Here is a 24,831-nt window from a genome sequence, read left to right as displayed (position 1 = left end):
TTAAGCACAGACATTTAACTATAATATTATACATCTCTTTAAATGTACAGTGAAATATAAATATCACAGTGGTTGATACCCGTGGTTAAGTCTAAAGAATACGTGAGAAAGCTCTTCTCATTGCATCCTCTTAGATGGTGCACCTTGTTGATTTGTCTCATCACTTGTATGTTAACTTGATTCCACAGAGTAGAAAAGTAGAAAGCTGCAAAGTGGCTGCCAGACTTCTGCACTATAAAGTTACTCCTTTTGCTCCATAATTAATGGATACATTGTAGGGAGATACTCTGAAACTTACACAATTGTCTCCTCATCAGACTCTCCATTATTTATTTATTTACTTATTTATTTGTTTATTTGTTCATGTCAGTACAGACTGATGGGTTTCTGCTCTTATCAGTGAGTTACAATCTGTTACAAGCATCATTTATTTGATCTTCAAGTGGCCACAGTCTTGGCCAGTGGGAGCACCTTCAAGCCATCTTCTGCGTCTTTTGGTACATACCCATCAATCTTTGAGCAATACTTTACTTTCTGGCACAATAAAATGTTCCCAGGTTGATCTATAGTTTCTCTGCTCCAGCCCTGGAATCATTCATTTGTCCAGGGAGCCATGGTTTCTTTTAGTGGATAGTGGTATTTAGAAAGATATGAATGCTCATGGGTAATGGGTTGTCACTGCTCCTGGGTACCATGAGTAGACAGAGCTAAGGAGTATATTTTATATTCATGCATATATATATATTTCTGTCTATATTTATTATATATCTATATATCAATATATCTTGAAAACCATGAGGATGCTAGCTGGATTTACTGTGATCATTTTCCAATATATACAACTATCAAATCATTGCACTGTAGACCTGAAACCAATATAATGTTCTGTCAGTTATACCCCAATTAAAAAAAATGATAATTACAGAAAAAAAAATCATGAGTTCAAACTGATATTTCCAATTCCAATGTATCACAAGAGTTCCTTTTAGATTTCTGCTTTTCTATATTTGTAATTACTTTCTCTTCCAGTGAAATACCTAATTTTTGTTTCAATATATCATTTGACCACTCTTCTTGTAGGTAGCCAGTCTTGAATTGCCGCTGCTGCTACCACCCCCGACCCTTCAGAGATGCCCTTGCCTTCATGCTTGGTCTCCAGCAGTCTGTGCTGAGCCTCCCTTTGGGGTTGCCCTCCTTGTCCATCTCAGGCTCTGACACCCAAAGCTGGGCTGCCCCCTTGTTCAGGTGCTCCCCGCATGCTGGTCTAGCTCTGAGACTCCAGTCTGGCACCATGGTCCCCCACCTCCAAACCTGCCCCACGAATGTGTGCCCGTTCTGTTCCACCTGACTGCTCCGGGGCTGGGCTGTTTAGGAAGGAAAGTGGGAGAGGGAGGGAAGCAAAACCTTTTCTAGTGCACAGGTCTGGTATTCCTACAGGAACATAAAATGCCTGTTAGTCACAGGTAAACTACTACCAAATCCTGGTTTCCTAAATCTACTTTGAAACATCATTACGTACTTTGATTTTGTGAAACAGGTAATGAATATATTTTGTAGAGAATACTTTTAAGGTTTCAGCTCACCCCTTCATTCAGTTATTACTTGTGTGGAGTTTTTTCCTCCAAACAGTTTATTTTTTTCATGTCTTTTTTTAAAGCAAAGTATAGTCACTTCACAATGTTGTGTTGGTTTCTGGTGTACCGCCAGTGATTCAGTTATACATAGTATATATATATTCTTTTTCATTATTGGCTACTCCAAGATATTGAATATAGTTCCCTGTGCTATACAGTAGGACCTTGTTGTTTATCTGTTTTACATATAGTAGTCAGTATCTGTAAATCAATATTTTTTGCCCAGCTATACAGCTTTAAGAACTTAAATAACAAAAAGATGATTATCTCACCATCACCCCCCAATCAGAGTTTCCACATTGTACTGACAAACAAATATCTGGTTACTATAGCTCAATCATATAAAAGCATGTAGAATTTTCTAAAAAAAAAAAGTATACAAATTATTTTATTTTGTTTCATGGATTCAACACAGCAGAATGTCGTATAAGTTGAGTAGGTTCCATAGCATGGATTATTAAAGTAACCCCAATACCAGAGCAGGCAGAGAATTTCAAGTGTTCAGTGACACAAAGCCAGTATGTCACTACAATGACAAAGATTAAGAAGCTGAGTTTACTCTACAAGCGAATCAGCTCATCATTAATGCAGTTAATATATATTATCCTTTCAAGTTTTAGATGAAAAGTATTTAAAATCATGGTATTAATATTAGTATTGTTATCTTTCTTGACATTCTTTTCTAGTAAGACTATTGTAGTTAATCTTTACACAGTTATGTTAATATGTGCGATATTAAGAAGTGGAGAAACTGCTAACTAAAAAAAGTGGCTTAGATTAAGGAGACCTTATGAATATTATATATACTTTCCTGAAAGCCAGAGGAAAACATCATGTACTGTTCTGTCAAGATAATGTGACACTCTGTAATCCTTTTAGTTGTTTTTTTTTTTAAACCTGCTCGGTAAAGAGAGTAATTTGAATTGTTCTTTTAATAGTACAGTTCAACAATACATCGAAATGGCAATACTTCAGAAAAATGAATTAATGATAATTGCCAGGAATTATAGTCTAGGCAGCCTCTGAATTTGGAATGCAAAGTAGGCTTCAAATTATTTTTACAAATTTAACTAGAGGGATGATTTCAACTCAGCTACTGCTTTTAATGTTTAGCTTTCCTTAAGTCATTAAGGTAGATAAGCACTGAGCGCTGAGAAGAGTAAATTAAAATCCCACGGTGAAAAGGGACGGGGAAGAGCATTGATCCCAGACAAGGAAAACCTCTTTTGTTTTCTTCTGGGTGAAGAAAATTACTTAGTGGCCATTAAATCCTAAATGCTCAGCTTTGCTTTAGATTCTTTGAAGTGATCCCTTAGTGAAAAGTTTCTCTATCCATGTTACTCTGTCCACATCAGAAACAGTGATTAGATCTGCACATAAATAGAGTATTTTTTTTTTAAAGAAAAATTGAGGCTTCTCCATCCAATACTTGAGTTGGCTGTCGGTAACTGAAAACCTCACAAAAACCTTACAACATTTCAGATAAATATTCCTCATCCAGCTATGACCCCATGAAAGGGGCCGTCTTACTTATAATGAGTGATTAGTCATAGTTAGTCGTGTATGTGAGAGAAAAACAAAGTAAAGCCAATTAGAATAGAAAGTATCGAACAGAAATTAAGGCAGGGCAAGATCTGTAGGGAAAAAGGACTAGAAAGGATTGTAGCTCTGCAAAAAAAAAATAAATAAAAAAGGGCCTTGTATAACTGAATCACCCTGCTGTACACCAGAAACTAACAACATTGTAAAGCAACTATACTTCAATTAAAAAGAGAAAAGAAAGGGAGGAGAAAGAAAGAAAGAAAGAAAGAAAGAAAGAAAGAAAGAAAGAAAGAAAGAAAGAAAGAAAGAAAGAAAGAAAGAAAGAAAGAAAGAAAGAAAGAAAGAAAGAAAGAAAGAAAGAAAGAAAGAAAGAAAGAAAAGGAAGGAAGAAAAGGAAGGAAGGAAGGAAGGAGGGAGAGAGAGGGAGAGAAAGAAAGAAAGAGAAAGAAAGAGTAAAGAAAGAAAAAGGAAAGGAAGGAAAGGGAAGGAAGGAAGGAATGGCTTTATTCATGAAGTGAGGATGGGAAGGACGTGATTCAAGGATAATGATTGGAGAAACGAAATTTGATCTGTTACCTTACGGCAGAGGATGGACAGGTAGAGTTGCCGTTGCCAGATTTCCAAAGCATACCACAAATTTCCACTCTGAAGTGGCTGCCTAGGATGACTGCTGAGAAATCTTTGGAAACGGACAATTTAGAATATTAGCAAATGTTGATTATCACTCATCCATTAATGATCAAAACCCAAAACTCTGTAAAGACTATTGCAGAAATTCAAAACTCATAAATAGGGCGAGTGGGGTGGTTATGCCACTGGGTGAAAAGCTGAGGCAGAGAACACTAGGTTTTCCAATTATGAAATTGGCTGTGTACAAAGGGCTTGTTCAGGACAAAGTTGTGGGTGGCTCTCAAGGTCATAGTGAAATAGTGATGTTAAGGTAAATAAATAAATGTGGGTTCGAATTATTCTAAATTTGAGGCATTTCACAGGTTCATCTAGATAAAATAAGTAACAGATTTAAAATGAAATAATGTTCAAGCTCTTGGTGATTTGCTGGGTGAACTGTATAGAAAAGAGGACTCTTGGGACAGCATGGCTTCAAATGGCAGAGCCTCTGTCCCTCTGGCTAATATTCAACCGTGATATTTCAGGTAACCCCAGCTGGTGGGGTGACAGTGACTTTTGCTGTGTGGAGAAGATGATTTTAGATGACATGCATCCTGGAGTGCATTCTCTTATCAAAACGTCAAAATAGGATTAAGACTGCCTGTCACAGAAGCATGGCTCAGAAACAGATCAGAGGGAAAAAGGAACTGTAAGGAGGCAGGGCTCCTCACAGATCAGCTTTACTCTTGGAAGAACATGTCGCTGACACTTTGTAGACTTGTTTGGGGGAAAATTATCCTAGATATGCAGTTGAGATATATATAGATATATCTAGATATATATATATCTAACTGAATCACTATGCCGTACACCAGAAACAAACGCAACATTGTAACTCAACTATTCTTCAACTTAAGAAAAGAAACGCAGTTGATAAAAACCAAGCATTTAAAAGCCTGCAATTAAAAATTTTTTCAAACTGAGAACAGTGAAAATTCTCTTAAGGTCAGGTTACACTTTCTGTTACTAAGAAATGACTACAATGAAAATTGACCAGCCATAGGGACAAGGATACTTTCAGAAGTGAAATCGTTAACAAATCGAAAAATCAGAACAGGGGCTTACCCTTCATCACACCCAGGTATACAGTAAGGTACAAAAAAAAAATACTTCAGTGAACAAGTTAGAGAGTTAGGATTCAGAAATATTGACTCAAGCATTCTCAATTATTTTTAATTTTCTTCATGACAATAAAAATTAAAGACTCCCTCGAGGTGTTTTTTACTTTGCTTTAGATAACGAAGACCCCCAGGGACAACCGCCGTCCAATTCTGATACGTGCTTAGCAAATAAATAGCAATCCTTGGAGATCCGTGCCCTCGCAGAGTCTGTTCAGGGCCGGAGGTGCTGTATACTGAATCTGCACGGGGAATACAGTAACATCAGAAAGGGGACAGTTGAAAGGAAAAGACTGCTCAAAAATGTCCACACCTCAAGTAGGTCTGCACTAAGTTCAAGGCCTGATACAGAGTAGATATTTAGTACAGGGTTGTTAAGATTCACAGTTTCTATTTTTACACACTTTTAATACCCTTGCCTATATAAAGTCATTATTTTATATAGTTGTAATCAGAATAAAGACAATTTTGTTTTCTTTATCACTTAACGTAGTCATGATAGTAAGAACTGAATGACTTCTCATAAACACTGACTTCTTAAATGATATCTGCTTATCTCAATATTATGCTATTCAAAATGTGGCTCAGAGAGTATCTTCTTACATACTTATTCCTTTGGTGGAAATTCTTGCCCAGAATAAGTTTCTGTTAATTATTGACCTTTATCAAAGGATAGGAACATTTTAGTCATCAGTAAAATTGGTTTATAAATTGCTTTCTCTGCAGCCTGTACCAGTACACACTGATAGAAAACTTAGGCAAATATCAGCTTCATATGATTGCCTCTGAGACTGTTTGTGCAGGAAGAGGGCTGTCAGTCAGTGGTAACAGACGTCTCACTAGTCGGTCAGAAAATATGTAGGAATCTAATTTATTCACATTACAATGTTGGGTACTTTTTATGAGAAGAAATGAATATGATGCACAGTCTCTGTCATTACACTTACCATCTCATTGGGAAGACAAATTTATTTCATTAAAACACTCTACTCAAAGCACTAAGATTCTGCGATGTGGAGTGGATGGGAAGGAAGGGTGAGCTTGATAAGAAATAGGGCAGGGATCCTCACCCACAAGGAATCTGCCATGTAGTTGGTTAACTGGAGGCAGTGGAGTAATAAATACTCCCTCTGGTTACAGTGAGCTTCCTGTAAAGTTCATCAATTGCAAGTTTTAGAATAGTGAGCTTTCCGCTTCCTTAGGCCAGCCTATTGGTCTTACCTGATTATGGAAAATTGCCTTAAATTTGGGTTTGGAACCACTATTCGAGAGGAAAATACTGGGCCTCTGTAATCATGAGATTTTGCTACCTTGAAAAGCTATTAGATGCCTAGTAACTGTTCCTAGTTGGTGATGGAGATGTTAGCGATTCTTCTGAAGTGAAAGGGTTCCTTTAACTTTGAAAAGGTTGCACCCCTTAAGGATGGTGAAGCCCAGGCTCTGGGATAGGGTATTCAGGCACTGTCACCCAGAGTGGTGTGAACAATGAAAAGGGTGAGGGAGCTGGTAGGAAGGGAAAGAAAAGGAAGTTTGATTTAAGGGGCCCGCACAACAGGCGTGATGCTCTTTGCTGTGATCATGAGACAGTAAGAACACCACAGGCTTCTTAGAACGCAGAGGGGGCGCTACAAAGGCGGACACGTTTGAGGACGTCCACTTTGAACCTATACTATGAATACCCCTGGCGGTATCTCCCTCCCGAGAGAAACAGCATTATTATCTCAGCAGTCAACTAGGAAGCAGACTCCTTTCACCGGGGCATGTATCCAAAACGTGATTGATTTGTCTGCCATTTATTCATTTGTTCAACAAATATTTAGTGAATCCCCACTATGTACACAATTCTGGGTCCTGAGAATACAAACTCTCTCTATAACCATGAAGCCAGGAGAACATTTAAACTAGCAATTGTAGTAAGTTGTGATGAGATTAATGCTAGGGGAGTACAGGCTGATGTAGATACAAATATCAAGTGATCCTGATGTGGTACAGGGGATAAGGGAATGTCTCCATAAAGATGTCTAATTTAGGATGAGTAGAAGATATCCCGGAGAAGGACTGGGAATCAGAGAGAATAATACAACATGAGAGAAGGAAGGAAAAGAAAGGGTGGCATGCTTGAGGAAGTAAAAGAAATGTTCACGATGACTCTGCAAGGGTTGGGGGTTAGAACTGAGGCTCAGACAGTAGGTAGCCCCTCAAACATATGAACCACTTTAAAGAGTCTGGACCAAGTGAAGTGGGAATCAACTGAATGGTTTTATACAGGGGAAGATATCTGATTGATTTGTGTTTCATAAGGGGCACTCTGGTTGCTGCGTGAACAATGCATTTAAGGGAGATGAACTTAAGTCGACAAGACTGGTTAGGAAGTGGCTGGAATAATATAGGTGAGATCAAGAGATGGACCAGACTATAGTTTTAGCAATGGGAATGGAAAGAAGTGAGAGGAATTGAGACAAAAAGAGGTAAACCAGCAAGACTTAGGGTTGATTTGCTGTAAGGCTGAGTGAGAGGAAGAATAAAGGGTGATACTTGGGAAAAGTTCAACTTGGGAAACTTAGTGGTTAACGGTGCTGTTATAAGGAAAAAGCAAGAACAGGTTTAAGAAGTTAAATGATTTCATTTGGAACTATGCTGAGTTTGAGATGCCTGGGAGGCATCTAAAATGAAGATGTTTCATAAGCAGTCAGTGGTACAGATACAGAATTCAGTAGAGAAACTCGACTTACCAACATGCCTTCCCAAGTCATCAGCAAAACGGATGGTAATTCAAACGACTGGAAGGACACGGTCAGCCAGGGAAAATGAGATCAGAAGCCTGAGGAACAAAGGTCGTTAAGAGGAGGTGAAGGAAAATGAGCCCATGAGCCCACGAGGTTGATTGAGAATTAACCTTAATGATGTTTAAAAAAAAAAAAACATGAAAATGTGCTGATTTAGAAGCTAAGAGCAGAGACTGACTGGGAGGGAGGGAGTGGTCACCAACGCCATTTGCCGCTGTGTAGGTCAGGCAAGAGAGGCGGAGAGACTGGCTCACTGAATGTAGTGACAAGGACGAGAGCATTTCCTGTAGAGCTTTGAGGGGAAGCGACTGACTGTAACCCTCCTTTTTCTTTCTTTTCTTGTAAATCAGATCACCTGGGCTGCGAGAATAATGTGAAAGAATGCATAGGTGGGGAGGGATAAATTAGGGGCTGGGGGTTAACAGACACACATTACTAAATATAAAATAGATAACCAACAAGGACCTACTGTATAGCACAGGGAATTATATTCAATTTCTTGTAATAACATGTAATGGAAAAGAATCAGAAAAGAAAAAAATATATATGTATGCATATGTATAACTGAATCACTTTGCCGTACACCTGAAACTAACGTTGGAAATCAACTACACTTCAATAAATTTTTTTTAAAAGATTAAAACAAAAGAACACATGGAACACAGGAGAAAACCTCTGGGTCAAGTTGCATGAGCTGCAGGAGCATTCATTGCGATCCTTTATGAGCTATTTGTGCTCATGGTGGGCTCCTCAACTTTGTTATTACTAAGTGTATGTAGATTTGCTTAGTTTTAGGGTGATGACATACTATTTGAATAAGTTGCTGAAAGATTTTTCTAAAAAGACAACGAAACAAACATGTGTTGATGCATAAGGATTCATTTTAATTATCCAGAACACCAGCAGCCTTCACGTTTCAAGCAAGAAAAAAATGTGTGTATATAAACATTCTGTTTTCAGGGCCTTGTTTTTTAATTTCTTTGAAAACAAACAAAAATCTTCAGAGTTTGAATGTACAATTTTATCACCATTAAAAGATATGAATCTATACTTTAGGACAGTGTATGCGATTTGATGAATAATGAATACGTTAGTATAGACAATTCTCTAAATTCAGGAATTTTTTTTTTAGAAATGGGAATAAGTAATTCTTTATTTTGATGGCCTTGGTTTGGTTTTTGAGGAATTCTCCTTTATTTCTTTTCTCTTTTTCTCCTTTTTTTTTTTCCAAGCTTTGAGTTTGAGTGGGTGTGTTCCTTAAGTCTAGTGTCATGAAGAAGAGTAGAAAAATCAGGGTACAATAGAGAGGGAATCGATAGCATTACTGACTTAGACAATGAGCCCTAGTGCGTATTTTTATGAGTCAATTTTAACTTTTGAGTATCTTAAGGAAAATTTGGCAGTGTGTCCTCACCCTAATATAACCTGCTGTAGGGTGGATTTCCACATAATGTAAATTCTCCTTGCACGCCTCCCAAAGATGTTTAGTGTTTAGAATTAATAAGCTTTTGCTGATGAGGCAGAATAACATGCTGTAGTCAGACCTCCAAGTTTGAATCCTGGCTCTCCCCATATTCATTGTGTCTTAAGTTTTATAACCTCTCTGGCCTCAGTTTCTTCTGTGAAATAATAGACTCTCCCCCACAACGTTGTAATAACGATTAAATAAAGGATATAAACAGCTGGAGGGTTTATTTATAAGTTGGGAGTGATTCAGCATCCCTTACCACCGATCGCACTGTCCATATGTCTCTAACCCGAGAGTCCGCCCAGAGCAGAAGCAAACATTCAAACTCGCTTTTAGATCTAAGACACGGTCCCCTGTAGGAAGAGCAAGACTTTTCAGGCTGAACTGATATAAATTTAGCACTTCTTTTTCTGCAAGTTCCCTCTAAATTGCCTCAGAGATTAAGGAATGCTTGATCTTGCCAATTTTGTGTGCCACACAGTTCTCATCTTTCCAGTTTTGCTTTTTTCAGAAGCAGACCCGGAAAACAAGCAGTTATTTCTTGTTAGCACAATACAAGTAGGAGACAAAAGACCTTTTTGAAATAACAAGTAGATCGTCAAATGTGTGCATGTACTTGATTACAGGTGGATGAGGGAGAGCTGACCTGCCATGTACCGCCTTCCAAGGATATTTGAACAGTTTGCATTTTGTTTTTGTGTACACATGTATGCACACACTTCTGTTTGTGACTGTTCAAGTACATGTCCACATCATACTGGCACATATGTACATACATATGCCCTCTTATAATTCAGATTCTCAGTATAAATGTTTAGAAACTGACTTAGTCCAATCAGGCTGCTGTAACAAATACCACAGACTGGGGATCTTATAAACAACACTGCTTTCTCACAGCTGTGGGGGCTGGGCCTTCAGGCTCACAGTGCCAGCACGACTGAGGAGGATGCTCTTCCTGCGTCACAGCCAGAGCCTTCCGGCTGTGTCCTCGCATGGTGGAAGGGCGGAGGGAGCTCTCTGGAACCTCTTTTATAAAAGCACTAATCTCTTTCATGATGGCTTCACCTCATGACTCAAGCATTAGGAAGTGGGGCCTCCCAAAGGCCCCACTTCCTAATACAATCACCTTTGGAGTTAGGATTTCAACATAGGAATTATTCAAGAGACACAGACATTTAGACTATGGCAGAAGCCATCATTTCCTGTATCAAAATTTAAAACAAAAGCAACAGAGATAAAACAAAACAAAGCTGTAGTTATTTGCTTGCCAGGTAAAGAGGAGCCCAGATCACTTAAAAAAAGGACTTAAGTAGGGCTCCCTCAGCTGAAGGCAGAAGTGCTAACAATGAGAAATGGAGAGTTGTTCCACATTAGGAGATTATTCTAGATGTTCTAGATTGTTAAATTCTAGTTGGTTAAGAAGATGAATGGATGAAGTTGTCATACACACACGTATATACTCACACACACAAAATGGAATATTACTCAGCCACAGAAAAGAATGAAGTAATACCATTTGCAGCAACATGGATGGACCTAGAGGTTATCATACTAAGTGAAGTAAGTCAGATAGAGGAAGACAAACAACATATGATACCACTTATATGTGGAATCTAAAAAAATGACACAAATCAACTTATTTACAAACTGGCAATAGACTCGCAGACATAGGAAACAAACTATGGTTACCAAAGGGGAAGGGGGGAGTTAAATTAGATGTTTGGGATTAACATATCACACTACTATATATAAAAGAGATAAACAGCAAGGACCTCATATATAGCACAGGGAACTATATTCAGTATCTTGTGATTACCTATAATGGAAAAGAATCTGAAAAAGAACATATATATGTAAATGTATAACTGAATCACTTTGCTGTGATTCTGAAACTAACACAACATTGTAAATCAACTATATTTCAATAAAAATAAATTTTAAAAAAAGAAAGAAAAGCCACCAAAAAAAAAAATAGAAACTTATAAAGGGATTGGTCATTGTTCTATTTTAGGTCACTAAAGTGCAAACATAATTTTAAAGAGGTCAGGAAAAACATTATGCATATGCTGAGGACTTGGCAATATTTTTTTAATCTAACCTTCAGACAAAGTCCACAATGGTAAGTACACAGGCTCCCGCAGTTGGTGAAGTCCATTAGCCCAGCCATCCTGTTAGGTGTGCACTATGAAGACACCTCTTCTATAGCTGAGGAAATGGCAGCTCAGAAGGTTAAATTCACTAATGCCACAAACATTCATTGAGAAACTACCCCTCGGACTTATTCTCCAAATGGGCCTCAAAATGAACTTGCCAGTCCTTGTCTATTCGCTTTCCCTGGAAGCAGAAAAATATATATGTTTTCTTGCTTATTTAGTAAATAGAGAATTCCTAAATGACCAGTAGGGGTTGGATGCAGAGTTCCTGCACACATCGTTTCTGGTCCCTAAAATCTGTATTTATATCCCAGGTGAACAGCACTGCTACTAACAGAACCAACCAGGTCACCTGGGTTCACATTCCAGGTTTTATCACTCTGTCTTGTTGCTTCTCCTGTGTCTTGCTGCCTTCTCTACATTGGAATACTTCTTACAATTACAGATAAGAGAACTCACAGAGTTTTCAAAGGTTAGAGATTGCCTTATTATAGCATCAAAAGTTTCAATAACAGGATTCGTGTCCAGAAACAAGTACATCTAGTACCTCTTATATAATTTGGTTTATAGAATTCAAGCTCATAGATTAATGTTTAGAGTCGTAGCTATACAGAATGGGATCTGGCTCTCCACAATCTGTCTAGTTACCTCACTTCTCAGACTTCTCATATTATAAAAGGCTACAGTCTTCTCTTTAAAAGCTCCAAATAAAATGATCAGAAGATAAAGCACACAGCACACTGACTGCCCTGTTGGTGTCTGTCTCTTTTCTCTGCGTGCATGTTCCAGGTGGGAGAGTTCAGAGCCCATGCTGCTGAGTGGACAGCCAACGTCACGGCCGAGTTCAAGGAAACCAGGAGGCGGCTGAGCGTGGAGATTTATGACAAGTTCCAGCGCGCCACGTCCATTAAGCGGAAGCTCTCGGCAGAACTGGCTGGAAACCATAACCAGGAGCTGACTCCTTGTAGGAGGACCCTGTCAGTGAACCACCTCGCCAGCGAGAGGGATGTCTTGCCTCCCTTACTGAAAACGGAAAGTATCTATTTGAACGGATTGACGCCACGCTGTCCAGGCGAGGAGATTGCTGTTATTGAGAACATTAAATAGCCCTCTCTTTGAAGAGCCGTAGGCATGGCCATAGGTGAGGACTTCTGTATGCTCTTTATGACTGTTGCTGGTAGCATTTTTTAAATTGTGCATGAGCTCAAAAGGGGGAAAAAATAGATACACCCATCATGGTCATCTACCATCAAGAGAATTTGGAATTCTGAGCCAGCACTATCTTTTTGATGATGCTTGTTGAACGGTCCACTTTCTTTGACGAGTGGAATAAAACAAGCCATGTCTGATGCCTTTTTGTGCCCAGACTGTTTTCCTCCCTTTTTTCCTAACGTGCCATAAGGCCTCAGAATGAATTATAATTGTTTCTGGTAATAATGTAGCTTTGAGGGATCAGTCCTTAACTTTTCAGGGTCTACCTAACTGAGCCTAGATACGGACCATTTGTGGATGACAACATTTCTTTTTGTAAATGGCAAGAAATTCTTATGCAGCCTTTTACCTAAGAAAATTTTTGTCAGTGCCTTATCATATGAAGAAACAGAACCTCTCTAGCTAATGTGTGGTTTCTCCTTCCCTGCCCCACCCCTAGGCTCAACTCCACAGTCCTTTACCCCACAACTCCCGTTTGAGTACCATACCTTGCTGGAAACAGTGTGTAAAATGACCGAAGTGATGATGCCCGAAGAAGGAATAGATGCCAAGTTAGATGGACACTGACGCAACACTCAGAAACCCTAGCGTTAAAGGCACTGCAGAGAAATGAGGTGCAAGGATGGCCCCTCTTGAGTATTTATTTAACGCCGGTACCAACGGTACATACATACAGCGTAATTACTACCAGCCAGTAAAACTGGCTGCTCCCAAACAGTCCCCTTTTTCCTGGCAGTATTTGGAATTTAACATTTATTAATCACTATACATCTTTGAAAGGTGGAAGAAGAAAATACATATATATATATATAAATGATTTGACAGAATAAAACTGTTAAAATGGATATTATTGAAGGTGAATTTCGACAACTGGTGTGAACTGCCATTCTGATGAAAGGAAGATAGCACAACTATGTGTTACAGGCATTTGCTAATAAACATTATACTGCCAGAATCTCTTTGCTTTTTGATGCAGAAAAGGCTTATATGATTTTCTTTCCTTGGGTGACTTTTGCCAGAGGAGGGGAGGAGATGTGCCAGTCAGAGGTGGGCACAGTCCTAGCCTTCTGTGGGTATACCTCTGGAGTTGTGACTGAGTGTGAGAGCAGAAGTTGAAACTGGGATCACTGTGATTTTGCACATGGAAAAATGCAGACTGCAGGCATAATTCATCTCTGACATTACAGAAAAAGCTGTTATAGCACAATTTAAATCTTGAGAGCTTTTTTTTTTAAGATAGAAAAGGTTGATAATCCTTTTTAGTTTACTTTTATATCCTGCAACTCTTTCGATGTTTTCGAGATTCAGAAGAAATTCAGTAAAGGCATCTAGTAGATTGCTCCTCTTTCTTTATTTTCATACATAGATCTGCTGTACATTGTAAATATAATTTTTAAAATGCAGAAAGAAAATGGTTTCCCTACACAGAACTGCAAAATATTACTCTTACTCTGGTGGGTGGGGGGAGGTATCTGAATAAGTGGCATTCAGATTAGGGTCTCATTAAAAAATAAACCCCGGATCTTTAAAAAATTAACTTAATAGATGCTTATTTTCCAAATTTTAAATTTAAGCTAGAAATGTAAATATTCAATTAACTTGTTGGAGGTACTTTTATAAACTTAAAAAATTCTAACCAAATTTTTAGAAAGTCAGGCTCTTTTAGAAGGAAAGCGACACCCAATTCCACAGTAACTGTTCTGAAAGCTCGTATGGTGGAACGCACCGTGTATAAACTGTGAAATTGCATTGGCAAATAAAGTTTGTAATTAAAGTCGGTATTTTCTGAGTCTCCTGCTTGCTGCTGAGGATTTAGATCTGATCCTGGCTGTGCAGAACTCCAAGATGTCACTTTTCATGCTGAGTGTTTGTGGCTCCTTCGTTCACAGTATTCAAGAAATATTTTTAATGCAGTATGACTACCCTTGTTAAATGCGCGGGCGTTCATCTTGGTGGATGTTAATCAGAAGTAAATATTCTGAAATTTCAATTTTGAAATATGATATTTGAAATAGCATATAAATTCAAGATTGTTTCTATTAAATTATGTTATATCACTACCTTATTTTATCATTGTTAGACCTTGTCTTGACACTGAAGTAATCGAAATGCCAAACATGGGCACCTGAACGTTTTCTGTAAGAAAAAAACAGTCAAGCATTCTGGCAGTGTTGAAGCCTAAAGAAGGTCGTTGCCAGCTAATCTCCTAGACCCCATACCCCAAGTATTTGGAGTACATGCCTTGTCAGTGTCTTCCATGAATTTACTGATTCATTCCCAAGCACCTTGACATTCAGTAAATATTCTAAAACTAGTCCCCAGTGTTCTCCTTAAGATTGGGGAAAAAAATCTAAGAAAGCATGTGCACATTATATCAATTTTATTTTTTCAAGTTCCATTTTGTTTACTTCTTGTGGAAAAAACACTGATAAAGATTTTGACATAGTCTCTGAGTTTATTTTTTCAATGGACCAGTTTAAAGAGTGAGTAGTTTTGCCCTTAAGGACACGTGAAAAAAAAAAAAAAAGTACCAAACCCAGCAAGGATTAGGAACTCCCTCATCTGAAATCTTAGGCACGGATGCTAGGGAAGGCTGTCTACGTATGTTACAGCGAGTAAATGCAAAAGTGAGTATTTTGGAGTTTTTAAATTTATCACATACATCTATATACTTTGCTACCATAACTCATGTCATGCATCCTTTTTTTCAATAATATTTCACTCTTGCAAAACAGGAAAAAGTGAAACTTCTAAAGCCAAGAGGGACTTGAATAATTTGTGTCTTGGCTTCAAAAAACGAATAAATAAATAAGAGCAGGGTGTAGGGCATGGTTTCTTTCTCAAATTCTAAGGAACAGGTGACATATAAGAAGAATTAAATGCCACCTCGCTTTGTGTAAAAAATCTGTATGTCTTTGATTCGGAAGGCTAGAAGTTCAAACAAAGAAATTTTATGTGGAATACCAAAAGAAAAAAAAAGGTAGACATTCTGAAGACTTGAGATATCTATTTATGCCTAAGAACTGGAGGCCTCGATCAACTTTTTTTTGTTTTCCTTTTTAAGAAAAAACTGTTTGCTGTTCTAGTCAAATCATAACTTATTTGTGGTGTGTGTTCCTTATCATAGTGTGAGTATAAATTTGCTTTTGTATAAAGTAAAAGATGTCTCTATTTGAATACTCATAACGCCATTAAAATTAATATGTAACTTTTGCTTCAGCATGAGTTTACTTAAATGTCCCTTTCCAGAGAAACGGGTCTTTACGTGTTCATGTGTTGGTTCCAAGATGGCAAGGAGTAACATGGTTACTGGTGATGGGAACTTTTAAGAGTAACTTACTGTGGTTACCTTAGTGAGGGGAAAGCTTCGTAAACTCCACCTGCTTCCTTCATCCCACCCCACCTCAAAGGTTTCTACAGCTTTTGTCTGACACATCCCCACCCAGATGTCAGCTACCCCTTCCTAAAAGACAGGGGTTACTTCCAACGACCAGGACTTTTGACTCTGCTCTTTTGTTTGACTCAGCACCCCTTGTTCACTAAGCCTTGGCTTTCGTTATTTCTAATACTCACTAAACCATTTCTTTTTCTCCTTGGGTTAGCATTCTAGAATATGTTCACTGTGTTACATGTGTCTCAAGTCACAACTATTTTTTTCTTTTTAGCTGTCATTCTTTTACAAAGTATTTCTGTACATTCACCAAAAACTTCCTGTCCAGTCTTTACTCTTTTTCTTTTGCCCTCTCAGACTCTGCTGTCTCTCTGGGCTCCATCTTCACCTAGCTAACTCCCACTGGACAGCTCCACTTCTCAAAGACACCTCAGCATACCTAAGACTCTCATTACCTCTCCCCAGACCTGACCCTCTTGAGCTGTCACCGGCTTCGCCAAATGGCATCACCATCCATTTGGTTGGCCAAGTCATCGCTGATGTCTTCTCTCCTTCCACCCTACACCCACCTATCACCAAACCATATTAACCTGTATCCTGAACATGTCTTGAATTTGTACACAGCCATCACCTTAATCCGAGCCAGCACCATAGTCCCTCTTCTACTAACTGCTTTTGTTTCATTCTCTGCTCCAGTCATGGATGGAGAAGTGGTCTTTTTAATATGCAAATCTGTGTTACCCACCAGTTTAAAGCCACGAACTGGCCTTCATCCTTTTAAGATGAGGGCCAGAATCATTCAGATAGCCCTTCTTTTGGTCTACCTTATGCCGTCCTCTCCAGGCTCATGCTGGATCCCTCTCTATCTCTGTTTCCCAGCCCCAGCAGACTTCTCTTTTTTCATTAAGTTCTACTGCTGTTGTTCCCTTTGCCTGGAATGCACGCTCTCCTTGTCCTCCTCCACTTGTTTCATCTAACAAACTCCTACTCATTCTTCATAATCCTGCTCAAGTATCACTTCTCTGATAAGCCTTCTCTGACACCAATTCAGGTATCTTTATAATACACTCTATAAAACTCTGTTTATTTCCCTGTTTACAATCAGATATTCATCACACTATTCTTATTTGATTATTATGTCTTTCCCACTAGAATTGAATCCATTTGTTTTCACTTACTATAGTACTTTTATTTCCAAATACTAGCATAGTACATACAGCAAGTGCTCAAAAAGTACATGATGAACAAATGAATGAAGATGAAAACAGGGATTTAACTGTTGTAACCATCTGAAGTATCCTTGTGCATAAGTATCCCAAATTTTCTTAGCTCTGCAAACATTTATCTGTCCTCTTCTACTAGCTTAATAGTAAATGGGATACAAATAGCAATTATTTCTCCTATTAACTGACAAGCTGGTACTAGTTACTCATTGTACACAAAAAATTCAAAAGCTTCTTCAACTAAAGAGACTTGCACTTTGTTATTATACACTCTTGCAACTTATAAACAAGGGTTTCATTATTTTCATTTTCAAATTTTGGCTCACAATAGATACTATCAAAGCTTTTCAGTGATAATTTAATCCTGAAAATTTGTTTAGAAATTAATTACAAAGCACATTTGCTAACACTAGTAAATGGGTGCCTTTTATTAGTAGAAAGCTCAATGCACATTTATTACCTTGGCCAAATGAAACTCAGCTTTTTCATGCTTAAACAAATTTATAATCAGTCTGGGAAGAAATCCATTATGGGGTACATTTTGAACTGTATCCAATTGAGAATATTAGTCACTTACATGGTATAATTTTGAAATCAACTCATAGAATAAACACTAGTTTTCATTCCACTTGATAGCTGACTTTTGTGGATGGTATCCATTTCCACACTATACAATTAAGAAAAAGCAGTAGACAATTTTTATCATATCACCTACTTTGTTTAAACACCATTTTAGACTTTTAAATATTACTGACATTAAACTGTACGTTTCTGGAGTTTAATTAAAAATTCTAAACAAGTTTCTGTGAGTGGCAATGTCAGGTCCAGATTCAAGTTTTATCACTGCCCAAGCACTTTATAGTTGGAAAGATAGAGCATAAGGATACTGTTGAGACATCTACCTAACCCATCTTGTTTCTCAGGCAGGTGCAACAATTAAGAGCTTATGCACACATTGAGAAGGTTTAATACTGCCACGGTCTAGGTACATACAAACATTTTAGCCAAGTGTGTGAGTCTCTTCAATGATGACTGCATATATGCCAACAAAGTAATTGCTGTGTTCGTGGTTTCTTGCCTTTTTATGCTCCCGGGAGCCTGAGGCAGGAGGAAAGGGAGAAGGGCCAGCAGTGGGAAGTCACAGAGTCAGAGTGGAGAAAAGTGCCTCAGCTGAGGCCCCAGTAAGGAGGCCTCTGAACAGAGCTGCCTGGGTCTGAGCGCTTGCCTGCCACTCTCTCCAGAAAATTACAGCGCACTGGCTGTGGGAAGGGCAGCTTCCCCAACGACACCTGCCAGACCAAACCTTGAAATTGCCTACGCTTGGGACTGAAAGATCACAACAGCACTCTGGCCAGGAGCCAGACCCCCTAGAAAGAAGTGTGATGCCTTTCAGAGAATTCCGCATTTGGCAGCAGGAAAGCCATTTCAAACTTTAAAATAGGGCATGATGTGAAAAGAGCTGTACTCTATAGAACAATCACTCTGGCAAAAGCGGGGAACAGACGCGGAGGGGAATGCGAGGCAAGGAGTTGGAGGACTCGTGGGGCGGTCCCTTAGGGTCTGAACCGCACCAGCGGGCAGGAGCACTGGGTGGAAGCTGCTGCCTCCAGCTAGAATTAGGCTGGGGGAACGGGGAGAAGGTTTGAGGGGGAGACGCAAGTTTTGAATTTAAGAAATCTGCCGGGTCACCAAAGTGAAACCCTTAGTGGGCAGTTAGAATACTCACATGAGCTCTGGTCAGGGATCTGGGGAAGAGAAATGAATGTGGGAATCGCTGACGTTAGAAGTCTGCACATTGAAAATGGGCCACTGAAGTCACCACAGTCAATATTGTTAAATAAAATTCCCCTTCTAAATATTAATCCAATTTTAAATGATGCCTAGGTGAGGTGTATTTCAGTGCAAGTCCAAAAACCTTCTCATCTGAGTTATGCAAGGTCTTAGAACATTTTCAACCTGAATGTTAAGCAGGCATTCCTTGTGGGCTGCGTCCACAGTGATCACTTGCGTATATTTTCTTTGTGGTAAACAGTTTTCATCAACAAAGCATATACATGTGACTGTAGTTTTTTTGTTTTGTTTTGTTTTTTGTTTTTTTAAGCTCTGCCTACACTACTTCGTTTGGTTCTGTTAATTTTCACACGTGTTCCCAGGCAATCCTCTCTTTTTGGAAAGGAGAAATACAACTAATTCATGCATTAAAATAGCAAAACACAAATGAAAACATACATGACAACTCTAGGGGACACTGCGGATGTTACTGGGCCAGTGGCACCATCCCCAGCCGCTCCGAGTATTAGATGCTAACAGTTCCACAGCCACCCCCTTTTCTGGAAAGCAGTCTTATGTAGATCAGAAGCCACCTCCCTAGGAAGCTACCCAGCTCCAGCCCCACCCCAATGGGCGACCCACAGCCCATGATTGCCATGGGGATAACCAGATGCAGACATCTCTGCCTTAGGTGGCACTAACTCTGTGCTGTAACATACTCCAGAGCTCTCTGTGGGGCCAGGCTGAGGCTAGACTCCAGCTGAGACCACATCTTTGCTTAGCACCTTCCTCCATTTTCTCCCATTGTCCTCACTCCCTTTCTCCTGAGTGCCAGCCTCCAAATATCACACGCACCCAAATCTCTGTCCCTGGCTCTTTTTTGAAGACAACTGTACAAGTTATAAAGGGGAGTAGGTCAGATCCAGGCTGGGAAGGAATAAACAATTAAAAAAAAAACACAGAAGTGATAACTCTTAGGACTTGCTCGACTTCTGTTTTCTAGGCAGCCACATCGAAAAGTGAAAGATTTATCAGTAAACCAATGAATTTAGTTCTCCTTGTCCATGATGAGAAAGAGTATCTATCTACATCTTATGAAAACAAAGCCTTTCTAGGGGTTTCATATAGGTCACACAGAGAGATACAAGAAGAACACAATATTAATATAAAATATTGTAGTGGATTCTCTGACTGATCTCGTATTGGTTCTAGATTTAAGGTAATGGAATAGCACCAATTTTAGTTTAGTGAAAGCATTTCTTCTGCATGGGTCAAAATGATATTATTCACGTGCACATCTTTCTGATATTTGCCTTGGATATCAGAATGTCTTGAATTTCTATAGCAGTGTTTTACAAACTTCAGTGTGCCTAAGAATAACCAGAAAGTTGGGTTAAAGGGCAACTTTCTGAGTCCTGTTGCTAGAGAAGCTTGTAAAGTAGGTCTAAAGTGAAGCCCCCCAAACTAGACTTCTATACATACCCCATCTGCCAAGTTGTTCAGGATCCATACATTGAGAAACTCATGTTGAAGACTAGGTAGAAATGGTCTCCCAAGTTTTTATTTCTATCACATGGCTTTTAGTAAAAGTTAGACAGCAGAAATTTCATGGTGTTGATCTCTGATATTTGACCAAATTACTGGCATATGTCATTCTAAACTGAGTTTATCACTGGATTGATAAACTTTTTAGATTGATTATGAAGATGATAAGTATGGAATTCTTTGAGAACACTGAAGTCAGCCAAGTCTGACATGGCCCACATGGAAGCTGGCCTGGAGATAATCCTTTGTGGAGGTGTGGTCAGGGACAAGAAATGAATACGTTTATAATTAACGTAGGAATTTTTGAAATCTTCCCTATTGATTGTTTATAATTAACAATGAGCTTTTATTAGACCCAGTTCCACCTTCATGTTTGATCACTTTTCTGCATTCTATTTGGAACAATTTTTCAGGATTCTGAAAAGGACAGTTAAAAAATGACAACATAAGACACACAAAAATATCAGATGGATTGAAATGATACGACTGTGGTAAAGGCTGGAGAGATGTACAGTTTTGTCCTTAGCTTCAACAGGGTCTGAAAAATGAAGCAAGCTGGGTAAACTAGTCGTAAAATAGCTAAATTAGTGAAGTCCAACCAAGTACTAGCTGTGAGTGAGGGAGAACAATTAACAGCTAACTACCACACACAACTTGGAAAAATAAAACAGTATGACTTCTAATAGTACAGAGTTTCTCAAACTCTGTGCTATTGATACTTTGGACTGACTAATTCCTTGCTATGAGATCTGTTCTGTACATTGTAGGATGTTTGGCAGCATCAGTGGCCTCTGCCCACTATATACTAGTAGTGCCACCCAGATTGCGGCAACCAGAAATATCTCTGGATGCTGCCATATTGTTACCAAACAGAGTCCAACCCACTGGTTGTGGTAAAGGAAAGTTCAGGTTTACTTCAAGGCTAAGTATGGATTACAGGAAGCTAATGCTCAAAAGATCCAAAATCCCTGATGGCTTTCAGGGAAAGGTTTTTAAAGACAGGGTGAGGGAAAGGGATGCTGGTGCCTTATCAGCTCATGGAAAGTCTCCTGATTGGTTGGTAATGAGCTCATTGGAATCAACATCATCAACCTTCTGGTTCCAACTGATCTAGGATCCATGTGGTGTGGTCAGCATGCAGTTAACTTCTTCCACCTGGTGGGGCTTTCAGTATCTGCAAAAGAACTCAAGGGTACGGCTGAGAATATTATCTATAGCTCTTGAAGAGGAACTAAAGGTTCTTAGCTTTGTTTAATGGCTAAACCTTTATTATTATTATTATTATTATTATTATTATTATTATTATTATTATTATTATTATTATTATTATTATTGCCTTGCTTGACTGTTTTCCTTTGTTTCTGTCTTTTTTCACTTCTCTGATTAAATCTGTCCCTTGGAACTCAGGGAAGGCCTAGGAGGCTAAAGTTTTTCTACAAAGAAGAAGCAGGTGGAGGGCACCAGGAGGAAGTGGGCTGTCCCAGAAAGGCCCCCAAGGTCCTACTGTTACAATATGTCCCCTCAGTGACAAAATTACCCCCAGCTGAGAACTAAACACTTGTATATGTTGTAGTAAGGAGCTTAGTAACGTCAACCAAGAGGAAATTAAATACTCCAGCAAAAGAAATAGGTGGAGAGCTAATTAAATATATGCAGTTGAAAGATACTCACAAACTAAAGAATGCTGTCAGAGAACTGGCTCAGAATGAAAATTTTTTCAAACCAAAGGAATGAAACCAATGAATGAGGGGAGAAGGCCAAGTTGCCTGCAAAGCCTTCTGAGTCGACTTGACTCCATTCAAGTGCTAAACAGAAAGCTCCCTTGATTAGGTTTAGATTAAGTGGCATTAAAGACATTTTTTGATACTGTGGTCTGAAATTCCTACATTGCCTATCCATGGGCAGACATGATAACCAAGGGAAGTGGTCAGATGGTGAGCAGTCCATCCACTGTGCTTGCCATAAGCCTGCAGAAGCTATGCCTACATTTTGGAGGTTAGTGGCTTAGGAATAAGCCTTTCTCAAAACCCTTTCCCTTGAGAGTCATGCAAACCCTCTTTGAGCCGTTCCCTCAAGTGTTATCTGAGGAAGCCCACTGCAGTGGTGTAGGCTCCCTCGTAAAGGTCTTATTCTCATCTGAATCCCAGTAGCAATTTCCTTCAGCAAAACAAGATCTTTGAGTTTCAGTGTAGGAATTAAAAAATACATTTCCTATTCATATGCGAATGTTCTCCCCACGGCAAAGCTGAATTTTAAAGGTTTAACATTTGCAGTTTGATAATTTCTTATGCTTAGCTATGGAATATGACCAACATCACAATGAGGGACTCTAATTTTCATGAATTATTTTGGTAACAGCTCTTTGCAGAAAAATATCTATTTAATCAGATCCTGATAACCTGCTAATTAAGTGTAGCAATGCCCACTGCACACTGCAGGAAATGTACCAAAGATCAGAGATTTAGAATGTTTCGACTTCTGTGGCCTACTCAGCCAAGTGCATCTGGGCTTTTCCAAATTTCTCTAAATTCACTGCTCTGAAATTGTTGCTTATAGTTAAGTGGATCTGAGCTCTTTTTAATGTGACTGTGAAGAATCAAAGCTCTATGTCAGCCCTTCCTCCAAATATTTAGTGAAACTCTACCCTTCAGGATTCTTTGGGGAAAAAAAGAATATTTTGTGGTAAAAAAACTGGGATTAACTAGATAGTCTATCCAACACCTTAAAGATCCAGCAAGCTAAAGGCTTTGGGAAGTCCTATAGTAATGAATCTGTATTAGTTAATTACCTCCAAATGTAGTAACTTAAAATAGATATTTGTTATCTCACAAAGTTTAAAAAAAATCAGGAAACCAGGAATGACATAGCTGGGTGGTCTGGTTCAGGGCCTTTTATTAGGTTGCAGTCAAGCTGTTGGCCAGGGCTGTCCCTAATTGCCAAAGAGTTGTCCTCTATTTCATAAGCACAGTATAGTGTTCCTGGACAGTCATTTTTGCTTGAAGTAATTAAGAAATGATGTGAGAGGATGCAGAGGGCTCAAAAAATCCCACAAGTCATAACTGGGTTGGATAAGACAGGAACATTCATTTTACATACTCCTCACACTGTAAAGAGCTTATAAATTTATCACCCCATATCCTACTGTGTAGCTAATGTACCGCACTATACACGGATTAAAATAGATTATTTCAAGATCTCACAATTCATCATCTAGGGATCCCAGAACCCCAAATTAATGCCATTCTCATTTATTTGAAAGCAGATAAAACTGGCTTTTGCTGGATATCACACATTAAGTTCTACGGCAAATATTTTAAAGAGTCAGATCTATGGATTCACGTAAGTATGTAATATCCCTTTTGACATACCAGTTTTGAATTGGAATCTCATTAAGATATGTACAAAAAGAAACCAAGATGTAAAATGGTGTGTGCCATCAGAGTTAGAAAGACACTGGCTTGATCTGGAGGAGGTAAGCTCTCATTCATCTTGAGGTTCACAGAACTCATGGAAGAGCAAGTATGTAAAATATAACTAGTGAGAATGATGTGATTCTGACGTTAAGAAGTGAAAATCTTTGGAGTCTTTTTTTACCATGCCCCCCCCTTCCCTCTTTCCCCACTTCCATGGGTCATCATGTCAGACTGTTTCTAGCCCCCAGCAATACACAAGTGTCACAGCTAGGCATCTCCAAGAATCAGATACGAAAATGGGGCTAGATATGCAAGACACTGATTTGGAGAAATATCTGTATCAGTTTCCAAGGACTCCCATAACTACGCTTCATAAGCTGGGTGCCTTAAAATGACATATTTGTCGTCTCATACCTCCTTGTCCTTAGCTGCTGGCTGGGGGTAGCCCTACAAAAGCACAGCCTGGAGTGAACTATATAGTCGATCCAAAAAATGCATAAACTAGAAGTTATCAAGAATCAGCTGTGCAACAGGTTTTCTTGAAGCGAGATCCGAATGGATCACCTCCACAAGCAATTTGCTCCACATGCCCTGTGGGGAACTGGGAGAGCGGGAGGGTGGGCAAGAGGACAGGAAGCAGCAATAAAGATGTCAGGTGGCTTCTTGCTCCTTGGTTCTGTCTAGATCTCTGCTGACTGGTTGAATTGAATGTAGTTAATATGCCACCTGTGCTCCTTTTCTTAGAAAACCCAGAACCCTCCCACTTTTATTTTGACCTGGCCTTAGTCCTGATCCCACGTAGACCCTTGTCTTGACATCTATGACCAAAAGTGTATTGTGACAAAGGGAATAATTAGATATGGATGAAGGGAAAAAGTGGGTGAGAACGATTTAAGGATTAAGTTGT

The 24,831-nt window shown here is 39.0% G+C and overlaps 1 protein-coding gene and 1 long non-coding RNA gene across 3 annotated transcripts in view; one reads left to right on the top strand and one right to left on the bottom strand.

The window, feature by feature from the left end:
• KCNK2 (potassium two pore domain channel subfamily K member 2) overlaps positions 1-15,790 on the top strand; it is a 110,680-nt gene extending 94,890 nt beyond the window's left edge. The window contains exons 7-8 of one of the 2 annotated variants that reach the window (XM_074351813.1): positions 12,160-12,511; positions 13,022-15,790. In XM_074351813.1, coding sequence (XP_074207914.1) covers positions 12,160-12,477 — 318 coding nt within the window. In that variant the 3' untranslated portion in view covers positions 12,478-12,511; positions 13,022-15,790. Of the gene's footprint in view, positions 1-12,159 lie in introns of both variants that reach the window. The other variant, XM_074351812.1, reaches the window with a different exon arrangement.
• Positions 5,003-24,831, bottom strand: part of LOC141574767 (uncharacterized) — a 151,930-nt gene continuing 132,101 nt past the window's right edge. The window contains exons 5-6 of the long non-coding RNA XR_012501856.1: positions 7,696-7,784; positions 5,003-5,205 (exon numbers count right to left, since the gene is read on the bottom strand). This is a non-coding gene — a long non-coding RNA (uncharacterized LOC141574767). The remainder of the gene's footprint in view (positions 5,206-7,695; positions 7,785-24,831) is intronic.

The sequence above is a fragment of the Camelus bactrianus genome, chromosome 23 (assembly GCF_048773025.1).
Source record: "Camelus bactrianus isolate YW-2024 breed Bactrian camel chromosome 23, ASM4877302v1, whole genome shotgun sequence".
Taxonomy (NCBI): domain Eukaryota; kingdom Metazoa; phylum Chordata; class Mammalia; order Artiodactyla; family Camelidae; genus Camelus; species Camelus bactrianus.
The sequence above is the reverse complement of the archived record's forward strand: the minus strand, read 5'-3'. Positions and strand labels throughout refer to the sequence as shown.